General features: G+C 38.7%; 1 protein-coding gene across 6 annotated transcripts in view; it reads left to right on the forward strand.

The window, feature by feature from the left end:
* LOC130426355 (RNA binding protein fox-1 homolog 3-like) overlaps nt 1-20,306 on the forward strand; it is a 176,578-nt gene that overhangs the window by 140,896 nt on the left and 15,376 nt on the right. For 4 of the 6 annotated variants that reach the window (XM_056753082.1, XM_056753084.1, XM_056753083.1 and 1 more), the window contains 4 exons: nt 8,634-8,873; nt 13,015-13,152; nt 17,623-17,676; nt 19,694-19,786. In XM_056753082.1, the coding sequence (XP_056609060.1) occupies nt 8,634-8,873; nt 13,015-13,152; nt 17,623-17,676; nt 19,694-19,786 (525 nt within the window). The remainder of the gene's footprint in view (nt 1-8,633; nt 8,874-13,014; nt 13,153-17,622; nt 17,677-19,693; nt 19,787-20,306) is intronic. The other 2 variants (XM_056753086.1, XM_056753087.1) reach the window with 2 other exon arrangements.

The raw sequence follows: 20,306 nt of genomic DNA on the forward strand, positions 1-20,306 counted from the left end.
CTGGTGTATCAGCCTTGAGTTTGGAGTTTCTCTCCCCGCAGCATCACAGCTGCTCTCCCTGATATTTCTCACACGCACACAATTGCACACACACACACTCAAGACTTGTGTGAGGTTTAAGAGTCTCTGCTGAACTTCACATGCATCTGCTGTAGACTCCATTGATTTCTGGATGATCTGCAGTTGTGATTGATTGGTTTTCCTTCTCATAAAGCTCTTTACACCGGAGAGTTTCCCGGCTAAACCCGACGCCGCATCACGGTCGTCGAGAGACTCGACTCACAGCCGCCCATCTCACGATCCACAGGCTCTCCACACCCCGCTGGAGCTTTAATGGCTTCACTTCTGGAGTTTGTTGAAAGTTTAGAGGTGTGAACAGCTGCGGATGTGCTGCTGTGACCAAACACACACACAATCTGTGCTGCACATTCATTCAATCACTCTCTCGCCCTCTTTCTCTCGCCCACCGGAGACTGTGTTGTCACCTCTGCTTAACACAAACTCCTCATGAAACTCTCTGAAAGTCCAGCGATCGATCACACCCACCAAAAACATTGATTTTCTCACACGCTCTCCACACACTCCCTGTCTCTCGCTCGCTCTCTCTCACTTACTCTTGCTCACTCTTTCTATTCAGTTTTACATTTCCAGGTCATCCATTGGCATGATTGCTTGTATGTACGATATCGGCAATTCATTAAACATAAAACAAAAGACGTATGTATAAATGATGATGCTAGTCAAAGGATAAAATATGTAATAATAATATATGTAAATATGGCCTGTCAAACGATTAATCGTGATTAATCACATCCAGAATAAAAGTTTGTGTTTACGTAATATATGTCGTTTTGTTGTGCATTTATTTATGATTTATGAACACATACACATAAATGCATATATTTAATAAAAATATAAAAATTTGTAAACTTTATTTAAAGTTTCAATTATAATTAAATGTAAATTTCTAAATTAAAATCTTTCCTAGATATATAGACAAATATGTTTATGTTTTGTGTTTATAAGTACAAAATTTATATGCACAGTACACAGATATATATTATGGACACACAAACCTCTATTCTGGATGCGATTAATCGCGATTAATTGGTTGACAGTCCTAATGTAAATAAAATAATTAACTGAAATGTAGAAGATTAAAATATATCCTTAAACCCTTAAATGTCCAAATTCACTGTTTTTCAGGAAAGGGGGGAAAAACACTGAACTTATTCAATGATTTATTGGAGGGAAAATATTCATGAAATATGGAGGTTTCAGGACAGCAGAGATATTAAAATACGTTTTACTCTTTCAATATCTCTCTCTATCTCACATTTACACACTTTATATTTCTTATACACTCTACGTTTCTGTTTTCAACATAAGTTTTTTTTTTTTGGAAAGACAAAATCTGTGTTTTTTTGGCATGGCTGTGTAAATGTTGTCTCCCTGTTTCGTTTGCCTGAAAATGATGGTAAAAGGCACTGATGTTTCTGTTCTTACGGTCATATTGGTTAAAACTAACCGCAAAACCATAGTTGAGACGAAGAAACTCGTGTTAATAAATTGATCGGAGTGAAATAGACTAATCACGTCCGAACCGGGCTTATGATGTAGTGATGGATAATTTGACTTGTTGACGGTAATCTGTGTGCATCTTGTGTGAAAATGCCTTGTTCCCTGTGCGCCGGATGAGACAAAACGCGGATGATTTCGTGCATATTGAGGATTGCGACCATAGAGAAGGCACACACAAACACACACACACACAAACATTGTCTCTGGCATCCATTATTAGAAACTGTGTGGTCACCAACCCTCAATCCAATTCACATTTAATTGAGCTGATGTGATGGCATGTCTCTCTCTCTCTCTCTCTCTCTCTCTCTCTCTCTCTCTCTCTCTGCGGGTCACTAATGAGGTATACTGTCCTGTAAGAGTTTGGGTCAGTTTGCATCATACTTTTTAACTTTTTCCTATTAGAGCACAGGGCTGAATTTGATTTGAGTGTCTTGGGCAAACACGCGGCCTTTATTATATAACACAGTGACAGATGATCTCCATGTTCTTCTATGATGTCACATACATACAGGCTGTAAAATTAAGCTCTAAATTGTAAGTAGCATGACACAGTTTAAGATCCTTGCTCAACTCATGCATCATAATCATCAATTTGACCAGAAAGGTCTTGTTTTCGAAAGAAATCACACATTTAAAATATTCCCCTGTTCTATTCTGTTAAACCATCAAAACAAAAGCATGACCAACAACGTGTTTGCATGTTAACGTTAACTTTTATATCGTCAGGACTGCCGGCGAGAGAGGACCGGGCCCGGACATATGTTTCACGTTTGTATCTTATGTTATGGCCGGCAGTCGACCGAAAGGTGGCTGCCGGCATTTTACTTCCGTGTTTTTGTTTGTTTATTTTATTAAAAGTTAATTTGAATGTTCGCCAGTTCCCACCTCCTTCTTTCCTTTTATTGAACCTAATTACAGCAAGTTTTTCCGTGTGTGATCCAAACAGTGTTGTGTGTAACTAGTTACTGTAATTTTATTACTTATCCTTTATTACTTTACTTTAAATATGTATTTATTACATATTACTTAAGTCATGGATTATACTTATTTTTTCTGTCATTTAATTCCAGTTACTTCCGATGTAATTAAACGAAATACTTGTGTAATAAATGTGTGTGCAATAGTGGAATTGACATCAAAATTCAAAGTCTAACTTCTAAAATCTGTGCTTTAATGTATAATTCTCACATTTGTAATACTTTGTTCAGTTAATAATAATACTTTATGTAGCCTTGAATCACTTAACTAATCAAGGTTGATGTAGGATATAGAAAGTAATTAGTAATAAGTAACTAAATACTTTTTGGAGAGTCATTTGAACAGTAATCTAATAACACTATTGAATATGTAATTAGTTACTAGTAATGAATTACTTTTTCAGAGTAATTTACCCAACACTGGATCCAAATGAGTTTATATGTGAAGTGTTGGTGATATAACTGATGTTTACTATATGTTTAAAGTGAGAAGGACTGTGATGTCCCACTGATGATCTGATTATATCAGTCTGATCCAGATGGGCTGACGGGCTCCACAGGGACTCATTTCATCTCCTTCATTCCTTAATTTCATAAAGCAACACCTTTAAATGTCATTGAAGTCTGTTTTGTCATAGAACACAGATATCAGTTGATGGTTAAAGGTGTAATTCACTCAAAAAAAAATTCACCGTCATGTCCTTTTTACTTTCCTTAATGAATGAAACGACAAATGAACATATCGCTGCTTTTGTTCTAAAACCTTGTTTCTCCACATTTTGTGGTTTAAAAGTTTTGCCATAAATTATAAGCATTAGTCACCCTTTTTGTTTGTCGTGATTTTGCAAAACCTGGAAAACATAAGCAAGTTTTTTTTATTTATTAAAAAAACTGCGAATTTAGGCATCTAAGGTTTGGTAGGACAGCGGCGACAGTATTAGTATTATAGTATTATACTATACGACAGTATTATACTGTATTAGTTCATTTTAATAGGAGTCAGAAAAGATAATGTGAGAATTAAATTGAATGTTCCAAATTTCAGTCAATATTCAAACTTATATATACATACACTTAAATATAATGTATATACAGTATATGAGAAATCTGCTCCTGTTAAATGTTGAGAAATCATTGAATTTGTTAATAAATGTCAGATGTGCTGAGTGAGATGTTTGATGTCAGCATCTCTCTTCAGAGCTCGTCCTGGCTTAGTTCCTAATATCTCATTTGATCAGACTGACTTTGCAGAAGCGTTACATTTCTTTGGGTTGAGAGTGAATTGTGTCTGACAGTCTCAGCTGGTTTCAGTGTTATTAGTGTTTGTGTGGTGGTTCTTCAGGTCCTGTGAGAGCTGAAAGGAGACGTTTCTGTGTGTCATAACACTTTACAATCATCTTCTGTCTTTTTGCTTTATGGAGACTCTTTCACTGTTGATCTCAGAGGTACACGAGACCTCAGATGTGTCCTGTACACGATTACTACACCACTGAATGATCTTAAAACACACAAACACATGTGTAATGATAAATACAAAAGGCGTTAGTGTTAGCGTAACCCAGATCACATTTGAAATAAAATGATTCAAAAACTAAATGATCACCCAAATTAAAATATAGTGTAGTGTTTTTAAAACATTACCATAGTAAATAATAAAGTATACTGCAGTAATTACCGCTGTTGTTTTATTTACAATGTATTTACTATAGTAAATATAGAACTATACTGCAATTTACCACATTTACTGAAGTGAATACTAAAGTGCACATCGGTGTACTGCAATTTACCACATCAGTGTACTGCAATTTAGCACATTTACTGTAGTAAATATTAAAGTGTACAAGAGTGTACCGCAATTTACCATATTTATTATAGTAAATATTAAAGTGTACAACAGTGTACTGCAATTTACCACATCAGTGTAATGCAATTTAGCACATTTACTATAGTAAATATTAAAGTGTACAAGAGTGTACCGCAATTTACCATATTTATTATAGTAAATATTAAAGTGCACATCAGTGTACTGCAATTTACCACATCAGTGTACTACAATTTAGCACATTTACTATAGTAAATATTAAAGTGTACAAGAGTGTACCGCAATTTACCATATTTATTATAGTAAATATTAAAGTGTACAACAGTGTACTGCAATTTACCACATCAGTGTAATGCAATTTAGCACATTTACTATAGTAAATATTAAAGTGTACAACAGTGTACCGCAATTTACCACATTTAGTACAGTAAATATTAAAGTGCATATCAGTGTACTGCAATTTACCACATCAGTGTACTACAATTACCACATTTTCCGTAGTAAATATTTAAGTGTACATCAGTGTCCTGCAATTTACCACATCAGTGTACTACAATTTACCACATTTACTATAGTAAATATTAAAGTGCACAACAGTTTACTGCAATTTACCACATTTACTATAGTAAATATTAAAGTGCACAACAGTTTACTGCAATTTACCAAATTTACTATAGTAAATATTAAAGTGCACAACAGCGTACTGCAATTTACCACATTTACTATAGTAAATATTAAAGTGCACAACAGCGTACTGCAATTTACCACATTTACTATAGTAAATATTAAAGTGCACAACAGTTTACTGCAATTTACCACATTTACTATAGTAAATATTAAAGTGCACAACAGCGTACTGCAATTTACCACATTTACTATAGTAAATATTAAAGTGCACAACAGTTTACTTCAATTTACCACATTTACTATAGTAAATATTAAAGTGCATATCAGTGTACTGCAATTTACCACATCAGTGTACTACAATTTCCCACATTTACTGTAGTAAATATTAAAGTGCATATCAGTGTACTGCAATTTACCACATCAGTGTACTACAATTACCACATTTTCAGTAGTAAATATTTAAGTGTACATCAGTGTCCTGCAATTTACCACATCAGTGTACTACAATTTACCACATTTACTACAGTAAATATTAAAGTGCACAACAGCGTACTGCAATTTACCATATTTACTATAGTAAATATTAAAGTGCACAACAGCGTACTGCAATTTACCATATTTACTATAGTAAATATTAAAGTGCACAACAGTTTACTGCAATTTACCACATTTCTATAGTAAATATTAAAGTGCACAACAGTTTACTGCAATTTACCACATTTACTATAGTAAATATTAAAGTGCACAACAGTTTACTGCAATTTCCCACATTTCTATAGTAAATATTAAAGTGCACAACAGTTTACTGCAATTTACCACATTTACTATAGTAAATATTAAAGTGCACAACAGTTTATTGCAATTTATCACATTTACTATAGTAAAAAAAAATCATACTACAGTGTACTTACATTTCCTGCATTACCAGAACCAATTTTACTCCCTCTTACACTCTTGGTTGATATTTTTTTTATTATTTAAACAAATTGTCTACTTAGAACAGGGGGGAGACACTAACTTCCAGTTGAAATGAAGTCAATGCATTCTTTACTAAATGCCTGAATATTCTTATTACATTTAGAATGGTGCTGTGCAGTGTTCTTCTGTCTGAGGAGGGCTTTATCTTTCACATGAGGGTGGCCAGTCACCACGCAGAGACCGTTTAGCCATAAATGTGCATTTAAACAAAATCAATGCCGTGCGGTCAAGTTACAAGAGCGGGAAATCCTACAGGACCAACACAACCCTGACAAGAGGAATCAAATCTGGCAATATATACTCACAACCTTACTTTCCAGAACCAGCTTTCTACCTTCAGTGGAAGTGAATGGGGACTGGACCCAAACAGTGAATAACGACACGTATACATTTAATTCCTTTCACAAAACTATTCTTTTATGATCATTTCATTAATTGTGCTTGTTTTTAGTTCTTTTGAAGCTCGAAGGCTCCAGTCCCCATTTACTTTCACAGTATGCAAGGTGTGAGCGGTTCTGTAAAAATCTCTTTTTCAAGGGATGGCATAATGAAAGCGCACACAAAATGCGAAGACGACGACAAAGTTAGTCTCCATCGAGACCTCGGTCCACCCTAAACGCTCTGTTTTGTCTCCTGGTTTCTCGTTCTTCCAGCAGTAACAAGCGTATGGGTTTTCAGGGCATGGTTGAAGGTCTGCGCCGGTCTGTCATGTCTGCTGTGATTTAGCACGCTCTTTATTCTCCTCCGCTTCATCTCCCCTCAGAAAACATGTTTGTCGCACACTTCAGAGCTGCAGTAAAGATCACACGAGAGCGAGCGTGGCTTTGTGTTTCACTAATAAGCTCCCCGCGTGGCTCGGAGCGCTGCCCTTTAAGTGTGTGTGCGCGCTGGCAGCCGCTTTGAAACTCAACGGTGCTTTGTTGTGTGTTTTGCGTTGCGTCACGAAAGCATTAGAGATGTTAAGCGTGCTGGATCGTGTTGTTGTTGTGCGGCAGGTGCGTTACTGTGCTCTCCTCAGAATGAAATACTGTACTGCATACTGCGCAGATCTGAGGGTCATTTCAGATGTTGGCCCAGTTTACATGAATGAACCCGACTCCGTATCTACTGTTTCTTTTAAGCAGTATGTGAAGCTTTTATTGATATTCATTTACATTATATTTTATGACCTTTCACTTGATAACTTTACTACCTATTTTATGTCGCATTCATATTTAATAACTTGTTCTTTATATTTACATCTTCATGACATGTGGCTGTTTTTGTGTTGACGGTCACATCTGATCTGGAATCCGAATGACGCAGCAGCCAGAAACACAGAACTCAGCAAAGAGAGATGAAAAGATGAAAACTCGCCTCAGGAATAATTTATAAGAGACGGCAAACTGGGTAACGGGGGCGAGAGAGAGAGAGCGAGAGAGAGGAATGTTTCTAACTAGTTTTATTTTGTATTCAGTGATTTGTTATTCAGGTCAGCGTGATGTCTGCGGAGGCACTAAACCAATAACACAATACAAACATCAGTATTTTTGCCCTCATGTTTAAAGCATACGGGTCAATTGTCGTATTGCCCCGAGCTCTTATTCATTTCTGACCCTGATACTAAACAAACACATTCAGGAGAGATGAACACACACACACACTGTGTAGATACTTTTATTGGGATAACCGTGTGGCTCTACGAGTCTGAGGATCAATCCCCAGTAAAAGTTTAACCAAAACAACAGCAGAGAATCCAGAAATAGCGGAGAAATGAAAGCACATTTATCTTCCAGCGATGTGTGGAGATGTTCGGCGCTTTATCTCTTTAATAAAGTTTACTCATAACTCTTGCTTTCTGTAACGTTGTGCATTTATGTAAAATGCAGAAAGGTTTCTGTGGAGGTTTACTTGCGTGGAGTGGGCCAGATCTAAATACCATTAGCTAGATATATTAACAGTGAAGTTTATCGTTGGTCCTCAAGAACGCACCAAAACAAATGTGTTCGTGTCAGAGTGTCTCGTGTGTTAAATATGAGATTGTGTTGTTTTTGTGTTAAAACAACACAATCTCTCCATAACATTATGGCCCGGTTTCACAGATGAGGCTTGACTTAAGTCAGGACTATGCCTTAGTTAATTTAAGTCGCTTTTATTAAAATGTCTTAGAAACAAAATTATCCGCGAATAACTGCGAATTGCAAAGTGTACGAATGAACACTTTATTTTGAGTATTTTGTTCACTTGGCAAGCTACCGTATTTATTTGGGAATATCTTGTAGCTCAGCGGTGTAGTTTCCTCAACACTGAACGTAAAGCGTTTGTATGTCAAGACAATGGTTTGAAATGTATTGAACTGAGAGATGATTGTTGCAAACATCAACCCAACAGAAAAATCAAAGTGCTCGATTGCGAGAGAAGTCGTAATTTCTCTGTTTTCTGTGCGGTTCCCAGCGGATATAAATCTTCTCGTCTTGTTCTACAGCACGCTGTCTTTTCATCAGTAATGATCAAGCAAGTCTCTCGTCATCCGTGAGATGCCATGTTTATGTTCACGATCTATTTAAAGCGCAGGGCAGCCCTCACCATCACCACCTCATAAATAACTTTGAACAGAGAATTGTTTCGTGGTTTAATGGTTCTTTCATTTGCATTGATGTTTCCAGGGTAACCAGGAGGCCAGCAGTCCCGCGGACGCCATGGCCCAGACTTACACCCCCCAGTACGCCCCTCAGAACGGAATCCCTGCAGAGTTCACAACACAGCACGCCCTTCCCACGCAAGATTACACGGGACAGAGCCGTGTCCCCGATCACAGCCTGACCATCTACACGCCAACGCACAGCGAGCTGCCCAATGGTGACATCAACACGCCGGCCATTTCCTCCAGTACCAACAACACAACGGTGAGTGAAACACATTCAAAAAAACACATTTCACATGATGACATCAGAATTGTCAGTAGAAATTAAGAGGTTAAACCATAGTCCCAGTTTATAGAAATACTGTATGTTGTGAGAACGTTTTGCTAATCTTCCTGTTAGGAAAACGTTATTTCTGAATGTTTGTACACACACAACAGGATTAAGTAAAAAAAACTTTCAAAATAAAAGTAATATAAGAATATGAGATTTAATTTGTAATATTTCCAGATTAAAGTCAAATTGTCGAGAATAATGTTGCAGCAATGACTTTATTCTCAAAATATTATCACTTTAATCATGTAATCTTATTTTATATTTTAAACATGCTGTAATTTATTTCTGCCGTAAACATTCCACTAAAAGTATAAAAATAACGTTTTTATTTCAAAGAATATAACATAAGCAAAATGTTGATCAAGTGCTCTTTTAGCATAACTGCGAGATATTTTTTGTTAACTGAGCAAACGTTTGCAAACATTTTCATTACAGAGTACAAAAACGAACTTCTATCTAACACTGTAACGAGTATTTCCAAATGTCATTTTAGATTTTACATTGGCTGGCGTCAGGTTTTATTCTGTTCCAGGGGTGGACTAGGAACCAAATTTATTCGGGCCACATTGGCCCTCCACCATATTTGTCGACGGGGGTGTTGTTTGTACCGTGTCATTTTGTTTCATGCGTAAGTGTCCGACTTGCTAATATCTTCTCGTTGCGTGCATTTGCGTTTATAATATGTCCGTCTGTCCGGCCCAAGTGAAAAGTTCCACTACTCCAGATGGTCAGTCCGCCTCTGGTTATGGCCGTTGGTGGGACGGCCATTCTGGACTTTGACAGAATGTCCTACCGGTCAGTCCGCCCCTGTTCTGTTCCCAACCTGGAAATCTCGCTTCACTTCATTAGCAGAACACATCCAGTGTCGCACATCCGGAAGTGGACGTGGGTGATCTGCTATACTCGCTCCGTCCGAACTCGCTCCTGAAATCAGCTGGTTTTGAAGCTGTGGAAGGTATACAGTAGGTATATGAATAGATCGGTGTGGTACGGCACATGCTCGCCTGTCCAAAATAATGAGCAGAGAGATGATGATTTCACTGTAATGATGTGTCAGATTCAGTGCTGTTATAATGACATCGTCACATCTACACGAATAATCGCAACTTCTGTTTACATCATTCCTGCTCATACAATCACAGATTCAACTGAAGTTATGGAAGTAAAAAGCAACACCAGCTTATACCAACAAACCAATCACATGTGTGCACGGATAAAAATTTACTCTAAAAATGCTTTCTACCGATGCGAAAGATGCAGAAAATCATACCTAGTCCGAAACGTTTTACGACGGAGGAAGTGTGTAAATGTTATTGACGCAACGTGAGGTCATATTCATTTTTTAACGTGAGGATATTTCGGACACAATGTTCAATGGCCTTAACACTTAAATATGACTTATTGTATATGTGAACGGAGAGAAGAAACACTGTGAAAGGATTTAGTTTGTGACATACAGACGCATTGTAGATTATATGAACAGTGAAAGGTGTGTTTGTGGAGGCTTGTTTTATATCCGTCTCTAGATGAACGTGTACATGATGTCATATTAATAATTCAGCGCGGCAGAAAGGTAGACACCCTTTCTTTTTCATCTCTGTTTGCTGACTAGATTCTTTACAGAAGAAATCAACATTATGTAATAGAGGTGCTGTCAGCCCTGTTTCACCTCACATCACAAAAAGAGTTTAAGAGTTTCTGATGGCGAAGTGTTTTTAAACAGTGACACCCTAAATAAACTTAAACCTTTCATAAATGAATTTGTGATGACCTCAGTCAGGATTTGGTGCTTTCAGGCATGTAAGGGGCCATTCAGACAGAACGCGTTTTTCATTCCAATGATCTTCTTTCAAGTTGTTTCTCTATGTAAACACGCGTTTGACGGACGTGGATGACAGTTACGCTCGCATCTACTGACTTCTGAAGTGCCTCGCACACAAGCGCAGCGTTTTTACGATGCCCTATCTAGTTATAAATATGCTACTTTTACTTGCAGCGCGGATCATCTATATTAGTTCCAAAAGCAGTGAACCAATCAGAGGAATTTGGAGGCGGGTCAAGTGTTGCGAACTTCTGATTACAGAAGCAAGTTGGCACATCATTTGACGACAACATGGAGGTGGAGGCGCATCTCTAGACCCATGCGTTCTAGGCTGCGCTTTAAAAAAAACATATCACTTTTTTAGACACTGAGATGCGTTCAGTCTGAATGGCCCCCTAAAAGGTCGAAACTTTTGTAACACTTCTTTTCTCAAAGATTTTCAAATGTCTACTCGAGTGTACAGTATGTGTTTTTGTTTGTAGAGCCCACTGTATTGACCTCTGTTCATGAAAGGGTTCGTATTCAGATCGCCATTCAAGCACTAAACTGGAATTCGCAAGTTCGCTTCGCAGATAATAAGTACGGTTAATAAGGGACGGACAGTATGCATATTTGCCGTGCTGTCCCCGACCCCCCTGATCCCCCCGCCTCTTAGCTAGAAAGTACTGAACTGAAGGTGAGGAGACGGGGTGGAGGAGGGGTGCTTAAAGACACTAAAGATGGTGAAGGCAAGGCGGCTTTGTAGGGGTTGCTCCCGGGCTGATAGGATGATTGGTGAGATTGGATGTAGGAAACCAGCCGGGTTGGTTATCTGATTTGTGAAATTGGTCACGGAAAGCCAGCCGGGTTAATTATTTGGTTGGTGAGATTGGTCGTAGCCAACCAGCCGGGTTAGTTATCTGCAGGTGCTCCTCCAGAACTTTGTCAACAAACATATGAGATCTGAATCAAGAATATTTCTGAAGCTGTGAGGATTAAGTTAGGAAGTTGGATGGGCTATCATTTCTGTAGTTTGATTGAGCCATGTATGAATGGATGAATGCACGGATGCAGTGAGGGCGGCTGTCTCACGTTCACCTGGGGCGTCAGAAACAGTCGTAGAGAGACAGAATGAAACAGCTGTGAGTGAGAACAGTGCGTGTCAGAGCCATAAAAGAGTGCAAATGAGCGTCATTACTGCAGGGACAGTGATTATGATAATGACAACAATAAAGGCGACGGTGGTTACGGTGATGATGATGGTGATGATGCGGGGGTGATTAATGCCGGGAGATAAATGAGAACCGTGTTTCACACTCATCCCCACAGCCACAGTGTGTGTGTAATAATGAATGATGTTCTGCATGTTTCTGCATGCACACGCGTGTGTGTGATAATAAATCACGGGCCGCAGGATCCTGCGCTCCAGCATGTGTTCTGCATGCATATGAGAAAGCGTGCACGAGGAAGATTGGGCTGAAATGATGAGAATTTGGAAACGGACAGATGCATCACAGTAATGAACTCGCATCCCAAAAAATAGAAATGCTTTGAACATGTTTTTAATGTTTTACTTAAAATGTGTTTTGTTTTTCTACGTCATGTTTTCATGAGATGCACCAATTAGTTTTTACGATAACATTTTTACTGCATGTTTTTGGAAAAGGTCCTACACGTGTGTGATTGTGTGTTTTTGTGCACGCACATGTGTGTGTGATGGAAGTGATGCATTAATGCTGATGTTTTGATGAAGCCCATGATGCTCAGGGGAGATTTGTTGATGGCGTGTTTGCGCGTGCGTGCGAATGAATCTCAACATTTTTTACTCTAATGGTAACATTCTGATGACATGGTGTTGTATGTCGGCACCAGAAAATGTGTTTGTTTGTGTGTGTTCTGCTTGAGCGAGTCAGCGGCGAGTAAAAACATTTATCACAGACGTCTGTAGTTTCATTTGTGGCGGATCATCAACATAATGATGGAAACATTGAGCCAATGGCTTCACTCCTCCAGACGAGAACTTCTAGCTCTGTGTGTGTGTGTGTTTGTTGGTTATTTTTCAGTGTGCGTGTTTGCGTTCCTCAGACACTAACAGGTGGAGATTAATAATGGTATTGTAGACACATGACCTCAGGTACATCATCATAACTCAACGTCTGTTTACCGCTGGAGCGAGTTAGCATCTTTAACATCATTTATTTCTTCTGTCTTTCATTTATATTGTGTGTCTGTGAGCTCATGAGCTCTTGTTTCTCTTTCTCCGGACAGACAGATGACGTGACGCAAACAGTAGTTTCCCAGCAGGTGATGCTGTCAGACTCCACGGAGAAACAGCAGCCCAAGAGGTTACACGTCTCCAACATTCCCTTCCGCTTCCGGGACCCTGATTTGCGGCAGATGTTTGGGGTGAGTCCACCGACGGGATGTGGTCAACGTGATATCAAAGTGAACCTTCAATCGTTTTGAATGCACATTCCTGTTATAATATAATAGGTGGATGTCTGGAAGTGACGGGTTGAAAAAGCTTGACTGTTTATACTTTGAAATGTGGGAAGAGTAAAAAATGTGTATTAAAAAAAAGTACATTTATGCATTTGGCATCAAAACCACATGCGATGTGTTGAGCTTCAGGGAAACTAACTATTTTAATATTAACACGTTTACTCAAAATTCAATTACGAGGATGTCTTGTATTCTCTTAATAAAATAACATTTGCATAGCTTTTGGCAAAACCTAAATATCAGTGGTTGGTGACTAAACGTCTATAACCGTTCGTATTAGCTCACTTGAAGGCAATGACAGCCATAACATGTGAATAAAACTCTGAATATCCAAGTAACTGTACAAATGACCAAATCACTGGTGGACGAATGTGACTCGGTTCAGCTGTGGGATACAGAAGACAGATCAGTTAAATCAGGTGCGCGCCGGCTCCGCTTATTTTCTGAAAAGCCTTTCAATCATGTAAATGGGCCGTCGGCAGCTCGCCCGCATTAGTTTGGCCGTGTGTCGGCCACTGGCTCTCACCAAAAGATGTTGTTGATTACAGCAGAGACTGCAGCGTGGCCGTATAAATGACATATAACCCCCCCTCTCTCTTCCCATCATGCTCTCTGATCGTTGGATTATTGTTCCCCGAGGCTCCCAGGCCCGATGCCAGCCAAATCGACGGGCTCATTACAGAAGCTCGCGGGCGTCGTGTATAGGTGGTCGGGAGATATACGATGCAGACTCGGGGGGCTTATCCAACGGCCCCGCACAGTACGGCCAGCTAGGGTTGTTTGTTTATTCATTACTATGCAGAAGTAGCATCTCCAAGGATGAGATCGGACCCCCTTTATCTCTCCGAGGGCTTAGTGTTAGCATACAGCCAAACAGACCACGCTCGGAGTAATTGCACTAAAGCGCTACAGGGCTTCAAGCACCGCAAGCGTGTTAAAAGTTAGCCGCATTAGACGTGACAGAAGGTAAACAAAAGCAATATGGCCGTAGCTTAGCGTAAACCCGCCGCCTCGGTCTGTAATCGCTCCATCTGCCTCTGCAGACTAAAGGAAGCCTTCGCTAATGACTCACTCCTGCGCTAAACAAAGCTTGGCGGTGTTGATTAGCCTCACGGCTAATGGAGATTTAGCCCACGGCGAGCCAGGCCGAAGGTTTCCAGCGTCTAGCTCCAATTAGCCGCATGGCTAACAGAGAGTCGAAGCAAAATGAGTGGGCTGTCAGGTTAGCGCAGGCCAACTAAAGCGTAGAGTCGCTAATGAGAGCGAAGTGAGGGGCTCATTATCCACACTAGCGGCGAGTCGAGTGCCTTATTACAGAGGAAGTCCATATGGAAATGTAAGGGAGAGAAAAGTTCCTAGAAGTGAAACCCGCAGCTCTGTGAAGGCTTCAGGGCCGTTTCTTCTTTCTGTCGGCCCGAGAGCCGCTGGGGATTGCTCTCACAGGGGGTCTTACCTTCATCTCCGGCATTACCGCTGCGCTACACCGTGTTACCATTCCACCTGCGGCGCTCGTCTTTTAAATGCGAGAGGCGAGAGAGAATTAGGGAGTTCTCAACTCCAAATCCTTCTGTGCAGGTACAGTACACACAGATCAGCGTGAAGACCAAACTCAACCGTCTCGGTCTGAGCTCAAACATCTTTCAATCGTGCTTTGATTTAAAGATGCAGATAGACACGAATGCTGCCTGAGGTTTTTGGCAGGAAACTTTGTGCTCGATTCCAGGCTGAGGAGAGCTTGAGTTAAAGAGTTTCTAGCTGGTCATGAATCAGCTGGAGTATGGATATCAGCATGAATTTCTAGTTGATCTTGACCGCCTCAGTCATCTCATTTATTTAATTGCCTGCATGGGAATGGGTGTATTGGATTATTCACCATTTCGTGACATAGGGCCGCTCCTGGCCAAGAAGTTAGTGACCAATCCAGGTTTTTAGACCTAATCCAGCCCTGTTGAACAGTTATCGTGCCAAAAAACATCACAAAGCTTTTAACAGGTGCTCAATTATTTATATAATCACAATATCTGTGGAAGTAGTGTGATATTAGCAATCATGCCATTTTTATCATGGTTACTGACGATACCGTGTGTTTTACCGATCCTAGCTGACGATATCAGATTTTTGGTTATTGCAGTCAAAAGAGTTCAAGAAGAATATGATGTTATCGCAATATCTATATATTTTATTTTTTAAATAAATAAATAAAAGAGTCAATTAATCTTTTCTTATTTTTGCCAAAGAATAACATAGTGTAACGAGTGTAGTGTTGCGTAATCGAAATTAACACAATATTTATGGTTTTTAATATCACGGTTATTGTCAATATTATTTTCGCTTTGTTTTATGTGTATTTTTGATTTTGTGTGTGTGTTGTGTAGCACAGAATAATGACTGCTATAGTCAAAACAAAGTATTAATAATCTGTGAAACTATATTTAAAATGTGGATATTTCTATGTTTTGTGTATTAGAGTAAAACACAGATTGTCTGATATGCTGTAGTTTGACTATCCAAATAATGTTGTTGTATACGTTGAAGTTACGTGTTTTCTACATTGTGTATCATACACATCACAGTTCAATGTTTAATCCAGTATGATGGTCATTAAAATCAAATATTGTGCAAATATCACCTCCTGACATCGCTTTTGGCCACTACTCTATGTGTTTTTATACTGGACTTGTATATTATTGTGTGTTAAATAACTCGGCTTTAAAAGTTTTAAGTGTCTCATTCTAAAGTGGTGCGTGACCAGGTACTAAAGTGTTTAGATTTCTTCCCCACAATGCATTGCTAACAGATGACTGCGTGTACGCCTCAGAAATCTGCAGCCCAGGGGGTAACTGAGCATGCTCAGAGGAAAACACCAGACACAAGTTTCCTAGCAAACTAATTAATCTCCATCACTGGTCCATTACGCCCGGTTAAAACAATTAGCATCTGCCACACGCTGGCCAGGGAAAAGCCCATCACACACATGGTGCTCACGCTGGGGAGTTAATGTGTTTGTGTGGGTGTGTTCCTGATTGAACCCTCAGCCAAATGTGCGCTCGTTCTGAGAAATTGATAGATTTCAGCCCACCGTTTCACACAGACGCTGATTGGATGAACAATAACATTAGGAATTGATATGGTGACAAAAAACAAGTTTTTTTCGTTGTCTCGCCGTGTGAGACTGTTGGTGTGTACCGGAAGTAAATGGGTGTCTTAAGTGTCTTTAAATATTTTAGATTGTGCAGATTTTGATATCGCATTATGTTGTATGATTCTTATTTTTTTAATATTGCGTATTGTTGTTATTTTAGGTGCTCATTTAGAGTCTAAAGTGAATTTTAAACTTGTTGAAATCTCTTCCAAAATAAAAGGAGACGTCTATTAAACGTCAAAAAGACGTCAAAAAAACTTCTGTAATACGTCTATAAAACGTTTATAATACGTCGAAAAAATGTCTAAAAACGTCTTTAAAACGTCTAAAAATGTCTAATAAACGTCTATAAAACTTCTTAAGACTGAAGTAAATTTATTCGTATAGACCTTCTTCCCAATGCATATTGTAACTAAGCAGCTTCACTATTTTTTTTTTTAAAGCGTTCAGCCTCAGCTTAATGTTATTGCTGTCTAAAAGAAACTATCATTAGTTTCAAATATTTTGCAAAGCTTGATACAACATTGAGATCTTGTTTTGTGATTTCTCTCTTGTACGAGCAGTGAAAGTAAGAAGCTCATGTTTGACTCTTTGGATCTCATTAGCAGCTTTTTTCTGATCTTCTGTTAAAATCTGTAACAGCACGGCTCTTAAATCTGTGACTCTATTTTCCTCCTCTGGTCTTATATTTTTGTGAACAGTCTGTGATGGTATTATCATCAGGTCCAGCACAGATCTCACGTTTGAGGTTTGATTTGTTTTTTACTGCAGCGGTGGAATGATGGCCATGCAGCGTCATTATTTTTATTGAAATAATGCAAGAGGCAATTAAAAGCCTCTCTCACTATGCACTCGTTAGAACTCGGGCTGGAACGTGAAGAAAGATGAGAGAGAGAGAAAGGGACAAAACATGCTGCTCATACAGAAAATAAATGTGAATGTTTTTAAATTATTTGCTGATCTGAAACTCACTCCTCAGACCTCACGTCAGAGACCTCAAGCGGGGGGCATGTTACTGATGCTGTAGAATGAACAGAATTACAATCGTTTTTCATAATGTAACATCTATAAATGTTATTTTAAGACCTATGTGGTGTATACCGTAATTTGTGTGTTATGTAATTTCCATTTACGCGTTGTGATGTTTTTATTTTATCCCAAGATTCAAGCTCAGCTTTCTCACGAACACAGCAAGAGACTTCTAATCAATCTCTCTCTCTCCTTTTCTGCAGCAATTTGGAAAGATCTTAGACGTGGAGATTATCTTTAATGAAAGGGGATCAAAGGTTTGAATGACTCTTTCTTCTTCTCTCTGTTTGTGCGGTTGTCATGATCTTTCTGTCTCCGTTGAACTCCTTTATTGGCTCGGAGACGCTGGTTTGATCTTCCTCGAGTCAGATTAAAGACTAAGAAGTCAAAGAACAAAACAGACATGAAAGCGCACATAAGCATCGCCGTATACCAGTACTGGCGGTCAGCCCGCACTCCGCTCTTTTTATTTTAACCCAAACAAGTTCAATTAGAATTGAACATTTAGTCATTTTAGCTTGAATATAAGGATAAATACTGTATGAGACGTAAGAATTGATGTGAGATTATTTCATGGTACAAAAAATAGTGATACCATTTCTAAAAATGTTCTGTTTTGGGACAAAAAAATTATGGTATCAAAGTGACTATTATTTTCCCTCTTAACTCTTTTCATTTCTTTCTTTGTTTGCGATTAAACCCCAGTCCTCAGAAATAATGAAGCTCCGGCTCATGTATCATACATTATGCCCAGAAATGTGATTATTATCTAAGATCTGTTACTCCTGTTCAGTTTATTGTGAAGCCCTCCAACAACACGACGTTGAAAAATACAATAAAACACAATCACGTCTCCGTCTGTGTCCCCCCCGCAGCTCCATATGATGAAGCGCGAGACCCTGATCTGCTCAAGCAACCGTTTACTGTTGTCTGCCCCAAAAAAAGCCCATTACCCATCATGCTTTGCTGTCCAAGAAGCAGTCATTTGCATTCAGTATGTTTGTCCGTGTTGAGAAATGAGCTGTGTTTGAGGCCTCTGTGTTAAACTCATTACAGCATGATAAAACACTGAGAGATGCACACGTGTGACACATTTTCACCTCAGGTTTTTACAGAATTCCTTCCGTCTCTCCCTTGAGTGAATCGGATATTTATAGTCTCTAATGTTCTTGCGTGTTAAAGATGCTTTGGTGAAGTTTTCTTGTACTTGAATGAAATGAAAGGCCACCGCTTTAGATTACAGCCCTCAATGTACCGCATGATTTACAGCGTAAACAACAATGTACCTCTACAGTACATATCTGTAGGTAAAGGGGAACAATATGTAAAGTTTGGCGAAAAATGGAGTAATAATATTTATGAGGGAACTGCGTGTCACATATACATCCAAATCAAAGCGCTCTTGATTATAGTCTGAAAAGATCAACATTGATTTTGCACATTTTACACATTAAAACTAAAATCAATCAAATGAAAATTAAAGTCATATTTACTATTGACAGACTTCATTCGTGCTGTTTTGCTCACGCAAAAACTAAACACATCATTTCGCCTTATTTCCTGTTCGCCTTGATAATAAAATAAGAACCACATACTTAATTGATATTCACAGTTGCGTATTTATGGGTACATTGTCATTACAATAATAAAGTGTGTTCAAGGTTGTGTAAAGCATACTGCAGGTCATGCATTCCACGTTATATTAAAAAATGTACCTCTAGTTTTAAAATACTTACAGTATTTAACTACATTATTTATAAATATCTTTTTGCATTTGCTGACTTCTTTATTCCCCAAACGTTGCATATTGTTCCCCTTTACCTACAGATATTGTTACCATTAGTTAGTCTGTACATTCTGTTTAATTATGTGTTACATGACGGGCTGTAATCTAAAGCGGGGCCAATTCAAGTTTTAGTTTTGTAAAGAAGTGCATGTGTAGCCCAATTTTTGCATGTCTGCCATTTTTCTCATAACGTAGGCATGAGCCGTAGGATCAAAAGGTTTTTAAGATGCTGGAGTACAAACATTTTTGAAGGTTTTGAGATAGAATATCTTATTTCTGTCCATATTGTGTCACTGCAATAACTAAACATTTCAATAATCAAACTTTCTGCGTGTTTCTGATGTGGTTGTCTGTGCTGCTTTAACTCTCTTTATCTATCTTTATCAATTCTCACGCTTTCTTCCTATCATGTGCTCCTAAGTCTTTCCAAAGGCCTTCAACGTTGTCTCTCTCTCTCTTTTCCTCCGCTTCATTCTGTGGGACGTCAGGGCTTTGGCTTTGTAACGTTTGAAACGAGCTCAGACGCAGACCATGCACGGGAGAAACTAAACGGTACAATCGTAGAAGGACGAAAGATTGAGGTGCTTTCCTTTTTTCCTTCTGTCTCTCCTGCCTGCTGACGTCATTTCCTGCCTGCTGACATCATTTCCTGTTCTCTCCCTGAGCATTGGTGCATTACCTGTCCCTGTGTGTGTGTGTGTAATATGTCTTTAAGAAATATTCTGGGTTCAGTGCGACTTAAACTGATCTATGGCCTACGGCCTTATTTGTAGTAAGAGTTTTCAAAAGAAGTTATCAAAAGTTAGACGAGTTTGTTTAAAGAACCTGTTACTCAATGGAGAACCAAAACTGGAGGTAGACAGTACTTAAGTATTTTCACTTTTACTCAAGAACATATTTCCAGTACATGTACTTTATGAGAGTTTTTGAGAGTTTTAACTTTGAACCCAAGCTGTCTAACATACATTGAGATGGATAGTCATTACAGGAAGGAAGTGCATTTTCAGATTTTAACCGAAGATTATGAGGGCACACAAATTTTAAATAGAAAATGACCCACTTCGATAAGCTATTTACTATAAATGCTGCAAATATTTCATG

Source organism: Triplophysa dalaica, chromosome 7, assembly GCF_015846415.1.
Source record: "Triplophysa dalaica isolate WHDGS20190420 chromosome 7, ASM1584641v1, whole genome shotgun sequence".
Lineage (NCBI taxonomy): Eukaryota > Metazoa > Chordata > Actinopteri > Cypriniformes > Nemacheilidae > Triplophysa > Triplophysa dalaica.